This window comes from Mya arenaria, chromosome 11, assembly GCF_026914265.1.
Source record: "Mya arenaria isolate MELC-2E11 chromosome 11, ASM2691426v1".
Lineage (NCBI taxonomy): Eukaryota > Metazoa > Mollusca > Bivalvia > Myida > Myidae > Mya > Mya arenaria.
In genome coordinates this window covers 22,251,464-22,259,235 of record NC_069132.1, presented here as the reverse complement: position 1 = coordinate 22,259,235, position 7,772 = coordinate 22,251,464, and the positions used below count along the sequence as shown (strand labels likewise).

Here is a 7,772-nt window from a genome sequence, read left to right as displayed (position 1 = left end):
ACAATGATTTGAGCGGAGTACCCCATAACTCCATTGGGACAGTTGACCTGATTACAAAAAGCTCAGGTGTTTGGGATACCACTGGTGTACATTGACCTAGTTACAGAACGATATGCAGAAGGCACGGACGAGGCTTAATTTTAAGTTGTTTCCATACAGTTCGATGCTAAACGTTAAAAAAGCTGCTTTGTGATCCTTAGCTGTATTAAATATACTTTGAATTTTAGATAAACACGACAAAATAATTACTATAAAACAAAGCGTACAAACTCACACGACTCATTTCATTTAGTAAAATATATCTACATATAGTAGTGATATTATCCTTTAAACAATATATGGTTGAACATTAATTTTACATCTTGTTAAGAAACGCTAATGGACAAAAGGAGCATGGCTGTTGTTGCGGTAGCTGATGTGTTGTTGTTGGTGTAGCTGAAGTGTTGTTGACTGCATGAAGGACTGTAGATTTATCAGTATCGACGGCGATCTGTAAAAAGACACAAATTATGTAAAAACAGGAGAACCGCGGAACAAACGCAAAAGCTCAACAGTGTATATTTTGTTCAGTAAAAAAAACGGGCATAACTAAATCGTTATTAAAGTCGGGTTTATGGACATCCATTATCACCTGTAACAATGTCTAATGCAATTATCTTTAACGGTTATTAAGGTATGGTCAGGATTGTGCATGACAGTACACTCATACACAACTTCAAAACTTTGATAGCTTAGAGACATGGGCCTTATTGGCCATACGTACTTTTTTTGTATATTGTCACTAGTAGCATGTGTATGAAGAATCATGTGAATGTCGTGAAAAAGTTTGATGCTTTGGTCAAGTTATAGTGTTTCCATTACTTTTTTTCCGACAATGTATCAGGTGGCATAATCATAAACCATAAATAAAACCAGAGTTATGGTACTTCGTACACATTGTGTATTGGAAATATGTAAACACAGGTTTCCTGTGTATATCTTAGGCGTTTATTAATGGCAAATTTTAAGATTTGAATGACTTCTTAAAACTATCAAGGAGTATTATTATTATTATTATTATACCCAATTTATACAGCACTTTTATCATAAAAACATACGTTCAAAAGTGCTTAACAAACAAATATACGTATATATACAAAGAGTATAACTTGACAATTATTAAAGTATTTGGTTATGGCTACTGCTTGCTCATGTAGAACAGCAAAGCCAAATCACAATACGGAACAAAGAATCAACATATGGTTCTAATTCTACTATTAATAACAATGAGCTATCTTAATAGTCATACTTGCACAATATGAACATTTACGAAACCATTATGAGCTCAACTTATGTAAGCGGCCATAATACCTCGTGCACAATTGAGGGCGTGGGGGGTCTCTTTCTCTCTCTCCATATATATATATATATATGTAGATTATATAGGCTTTAGCCGTGTTACAAAAAAACAAAAACATTGTCCTAGAAGAACAATTCATTGTGGTACACAAAGCATCATCGCTCTGGTGTACGAGAATGCGATTTATAAACTGATGTTTTATTCAGAATAAAATACATATCAATAGGGAAAAGTATATCACTTAGATAGTGGACCAGTTTATTAAGGAATTAACAACGCATACAGGAACAGTTAAAGAGTAGGATTTTGCAATTGGTCCAAAGTTAAATACAGTCATTCGGAAGCACTATCCATAATGTCTAAAACTTGGCAGTGTAGTTATTTATGCCCGGAGAGAAAGCAAGCTTTGTAATAGAAGTTAAGGCTGTGTTCAAGCACTGTTCACAAATGTAACTAAATACATTAAGTAGAATATAACTATAGTTCACGAACAAGATCGAAATAAGAGGGACGTTTTCAAGAGCAAGCCTATGACGAAAATATCACCCAAATACTTACTGTTGTAGCAGGTGCCTGCCCAAGGTTCGCAACCGTTTTTACAGACGCACAACATAGTGGCCGAGTCACATCTCACCATCCGGCCCCGACACCTCCCGCTCATGCACATTCCGCCCAGCCGACCGTCTAATAAACGAAGAGATTTCCGATGTGATGGCCCATACACACATTACACGTGAACAAGAAAAAACGTACCGCCGAGAATAGACCAAAAAGAGAAAGATATCAAAAGAATAAATGTAAAAACGATTGCGTAATGTTTTTGTTTTTTTATTACAAGATCGGTGCTGGTTACCATGTCTGCATAAACCGCCGATCATGGATGTTCCTTGCCCGCACATGCACATTCCGCTGGTGCAGACAGCATGTTTGTCCATGGGACACTTGCCGGACACACAGATCCCTCCGGGCCCGCCGTCTGAAAGTAATACTGTGTCAATTGTGTATCACTGACTTATGGCTATTCTTTGTAATCATAGCAGATGATTTGCATATTCTAGTCAATGAATCACATTTGGACAGACAACATTTAATATGTGTGGTAACAAGCGTATTGTTTTCGCGTTGTGAAATAGTCTTATTGCATATATCAATAAGATAAACTATTTTCTGTATCAATGCCTTTAAAGTGACACTCTTATTCAAAATCAAAACATACACATGTATAACAAACATACATTTTGAGTGATAAATCTTAAACTATAAACTGAATAATGCATTTATGGAAAATAATAATTACTGATCACAAGATTGTAACAGTGTATTCAATAGCTGTTCACCCAAAATATTAAATGATTTATGAATGCTAAAAGATTTACAATGATCTACAATAATTTCATAAGGTAGAAATAAATTTTCTTCACATTTCCTTCAAATTAATCTCGGAATCCTTCATAAGAACCATTGTTTTCGACATTTATTCATCCTTTATTTCCCCAATATCTCGAAAATACTTAAGTCAAATCTCAAACTCAGTCTCAACTCATTTCACCATATAAAAGCCTAGTATTCTTCAAAATCTTGCATGTTTTATACTTTTTGAAAACGTATTTTCTCATAGAATGTGTTGATAAAAAGATTTCGTCAATATTTCAAAGAAAACTAATTCTAGAGCAAAAAAATATACTTGTGTGTAATTAAATTTATAAAGACTTCAGAATTGTACTCCAATACATTTTTGGCTGTAGACTTTATTTACTTTGGAATTCGACCAAAGGCTTTTATCAGCATAATATATGATAGAATGCGCTTATTATACTGAAAAAAGCATTTATGATTTTTAATAATTTAATGCTATGTGATAAAATGTGTTGAGACTGAGTTTGAGATTTGACTTAAGTATGTTCGTGATATTAGGGCCTGGTATATTTAAACAAATGTATAATTTGTGGTCAATCTTATTTGGGAGTAATAGTGCATCTTTAAGATAACAGTATTCTTAAGCAAGTTCTTTACAAATCAAAGCACTGATAGTGCTGAACGACTTGCGCCATGATTCCTTGTATGTGATATTCACAAAGATCATATGAATGCATGCATGGCACTCGATCGCTCCATTGCTCTAACGCCTGCCCGTCCACACACCCATGCTGCCGACATACCCGCCCGCCCACACACTCACTCATCACTCAAAACCCACTCACAGCTCAACCCACCCAACATACTGATTCGGTGTATTCCATGAGCAGTAGAATAAAACAAACATCATAGCAAAAGGTGGTATTCAGATTCAACTAAACTTTTATACTAGTTTGTTATTTTATTATGCTTATCAACTTCTATTTTAAGATAATGTGAGCACAACTGAAGTATAGAAAATACTCCTTCAATTCCGATCATAGCTTAAACAAAGATAGTATAACATATTATTTACAAATATACATATTTAAACCAAGTATCCGTTACAGCACTATATGGAAATAAGAATTATTAAAATGTTCATAAGCATATGACTTATGCAGGATTGGATTTTTTTAACGTACACAAAAATATATAGCAATACAGAGGAAAATGACCCAGCTTACCAGTTTACAAAATCTGAGGTATATATTAATGGATACTGGTAAAGGATATATTTTGTTCGTTAGTCTTGCATACAATGCTACTGGGTATAATTCGTCCATTTAGCTAATTTCACTGCTAGAGCAGTGCAAGCAGAAGGGATAAAACAACACTGAATTAATTATGTATTGAACATATGAATATGAATCTCCATTTTAGTATGTTATTTATAGTATTATAATGCAATATAGTTCCAATGAGTTCAAAACCAGAACTTCAAGGATTTTCCAGTCCTTTATATACGTGTTTTATACGTGTGTTTTACTGTTAATATACGCAAAATATTACCTAGTCTTACATGAGCTTATTTTGTAAATCAAACATTATTCCAGGTATGTTTCAGAGACTGATTTTCATTGAAATCTGGTACTTTCGAGTGTGATGTTCAACTCCACATGGACTCTTTGTGGTCTATTTCAAAAGTCTTGAGCTCAAGCTCAAGCCGGTAAACGACAAAAAGCTTGTTTCCCGATATTAACGGGAGGAGAGCGCACTCGGAGCCATTAAATGAAACCAAAAAAGAAATTAAAGAAAACACACGACACAACTTTAAATTGTAAATAGCATTTTTACTCAGTAATACGTACTTGGCACACACATCCCAGCGATTCCAGACGAGTTCGTATTGCACATGCACATTCCACTCTGGCAGGTGGCCATTATGTCTCCTGGACATGCGTTGCCCATGCATGGCCCTCCGAGACTTCCCACTGTCAAGATATAACGTTTAATTAGGAAACCAAAAATGTACGTTTTGTGTAAGTTAACCATTTGCATCTCGGGGTATTTACCGGCGGCGTAGATAGACCAAAAACGATGTACAGATCTAGAATGCCAGGGGTCATGTAACAGGCTCCCCCGTGAAATAAAACGCTTCAGCGATGTGCATAAGAGGTTTGTCTGGCATTTCAGTCTTGAAACCGACATGTCTTTGCGAAAAGGACATTGGCTCGAAAATAACTAGTAACTAAAACGGAGTGTTAAATAATCTCACGTTTCACGCATACGCCACTGGACGGTATATATCCGCCTATACACATGCACATTCCGTTTATGCAGAAGGCGTTCATGTCGCCGGAGCAACCGTCTCCGCCCGCGCCGTCACAGATGCCACCTGTCCAACCGTCTGCAGACAAGCCAACAAACAATACGTTTTATTCCCTATACACAACGCATATAACATAGTACATGATTACTAGATGCAATGGAAATAGTATAAACAGGGGAAGCCAAAAAGACATTTTGTTAAATGTCACAAGGATCAAAGTCACAGCAACTGCACATGAAACAAGAGACAGTTCCAAACTAAAAAAAAACTTTTTTCGTAAATAATTTATGCACTTTGAACTGTATTTTTATTCTTACACCTTCTCCGATTTCAAATCTTATTTGAAAGATAACACACCACAATAACTGAACGTATTAAGACACATCACAGTAAATACGAGGGAAATAATGGAAGGATCACGTGACCAAAAACGACGCCGTTTTCATTCCCGCAGATGGTCTTTCTGCGCAATCTGCGCTTTAATTCAATATGGTATCTATTTCTACCTACCATATACAAAATCGGGCAAAAATGTTCATGTCATAAGTAATGCCATAAGTACACGATACCCAGAAGAACATCGTACACGCCTTTACAAAATTAATTAACATTCAGTTATTTTAATCGTTAATATAAGGTTAATGGGAGTTTCTCACTCGGTCTACACATTCCACTGATACCAGATGACCCCGTCTTGCACACACACATCCCGTTGTCACACACGGCAAACTTGTCAATGAAACACTCGTTGTTGCCAGTCCCGGCACACATGCCACCCAGCGCCCCTCCTAGATTATAGTAAATATCAAGCACGTCGAGTTCTAACAAAGCATAGGAAAAGACTTATGTTTGTCCAAGAACAATTAGCGATGGGCAAGAATGAAATTCACTTTTATATACGGAACTCAGGGCTAGAATACTCCTAAGTATGCAGTGGACCCAAAAACAAGAGAATCGCGGAGCGAAAGCAGATGCTCCTCTGTTGTTTTTCAGTCGTAAAGGGGCATAACTCAACAGTCATTAAAACCAGATGTATGGGCCTTGCTGAACATGTGCGTGTCTCTACCAGCAAGTGTACATGTCAACATCCGTTGCATATGAATATCTTGAACAGTTTTGGGGATATAGTGAAGTTTATTGTTTTTACACGCCCGTCGACAGCGCAGTAAAGGAAAGAGAGGACAACGAAGGCAAATGCTATGACAATACCTCAAATAGCTTAAAAATGTTATATGAAAATTTCTTACTCATTCTGCACATGCCGCCGATTGCGTCAAAGCCCGTCATGCACATGCACATCCCGTCGACACAGTCAGCAAACTTGTCCCCGGAACATTTGTCGTTTCCCGTGCCATCACAGATGCCCCCGAGCGCGCCATCTAGGAATTAACAGGTTAATAGCTAGCCCATACAAATTGCATACTGGAGTGTACTTGCCCTATAGTGACAGTAATGCTAAATCAGTATTAATTAAATATAATAATGATCTACGTAATTATGTGCAGCAATCGTGAACCCATGGTCGCCATCACGTGACTCAGACACTGGCAGTGTATAAATCAATATATTTAATAGTCCGAAACAAACACTCCAAATTAAGACCAATACAAAACGTTAAGTGAATACTGCCTAAAACACCCAGAATACCTGCTCGACACCACCCGCTAATGGCCCTGGAGCCATCTGCACATACGCACAATCCGTCCAAACAAACCGCCAGCTTGTCCATGCACGTGTCCTCCTCACCACAGCAACCCCCAGTGGATCCGTCTGTACGATATGTGTGAACAATTGTGTTAAGAACAGTTGTCTTTACATATATCAGATGTTTCTGCATGTAATGTAATGCAATATACATGTACTAGCAGATCCAATCCCCCCCCCCCAACTTCGTCCAAGCTTTCTATGTAGGAGAAAAAATATTAAAATACGCCCAAAATGCACCATTTCGGATTAGAAATTGTTACCCCCCGCCTACACTTTAAACCAAATAAATCGGTTCTAAGGGATGGGCGCAAGTCAAAAGGTTACGCCCCTAAGTTACGCCCCCTCTAACTTCAAATCCTGGAGTCGCCGTGTACATGTATACACGTAATTCCATTTCTATTTCTTACTTAAAAATTTAAATTTAAGTTTGCCATGTAGGCAGTGTACTATTTGTTATGACAAAGTGTCATTCGCCAGAACTCAGAACTGACCCATCCTGCATACTCCGCCAGCCAGAGAGAAGCCGTCTTTGCATATACACATGTCGGTCATACATTCCGAGTTTGTGTCCTCGGGACATGTGCCTTCATCACACTCACCAGGCGGACCCCCTCCTGAAACATAAATAGTTTTGGTCAAAATAATTAATGTATTTGGAGTGGATACAATCCAATGGATACTAGCAAATAATCATAAGTATGCCCTTTATACGTGTTGGCATCAAATAAAGGGACAATGCCACGTGAAATTGTAACACCTTCTCTTTTCATAAATATTATTTTGTTAGTGATATAAACGTTTTTCCTGTTTTGTCATGTTGATGAATACTGTGAGATGTAACAAGGCACTGCCTTGTTTGTCCTACGTTTGGTACACTGTCCATTAAGGAGGGTAAAGCTCGGTTTGCACATGCACATTCCATCCATACAGTCCGAGTTCACGTCTAGGGGACACACTCCATCGATACATAGACCCATGGCAGACCCACCTGAAACAATCAAATTCGAAAAAGTTTCAATGGAGTTCATTAATAATATATACAATGTAGGCAATTTTGCA

The 7,772-nt window shown here is 37.5% G+C and overlaps 1 protein-coding gene across 1 annotated transcript; it reads right to left on the bottom strand.

Moving 5' to 3' along the window:
- Window positions 1–332: 332 nt before the first annotated feature.
- Window positions 333–7,230, bottom strand: LOC128207586 (tenascin-like). The gene is made up of 9 exons (XM_052910618.1): window positions 7,205–7,230; window positions 6,654–6,776; window positions 6,254–6,385; window positions 5,663–5,794; window positions 4,953–5,084; window positions 4,546–4,668; window positions 2,193–2,315; window positions 1,898–2,023; window positions 333–490 (listed from the first exon to the last, which is right to left on the bottom strand). The coding sequence occupies exons 1-9, from the start codon at window positions 7,206–7,208 to the stop codon at window positions 474–476; spliced, it is 912 nt and encodes a 303-aa protein (XP_052766578.1). The 5' UTR covers window positions 7,209–7,230; the 3' UTR covers window positions 333–473.
- Between the last annotated feature and the right edge of the window lie 542 nt (window positions 7,231–7,772).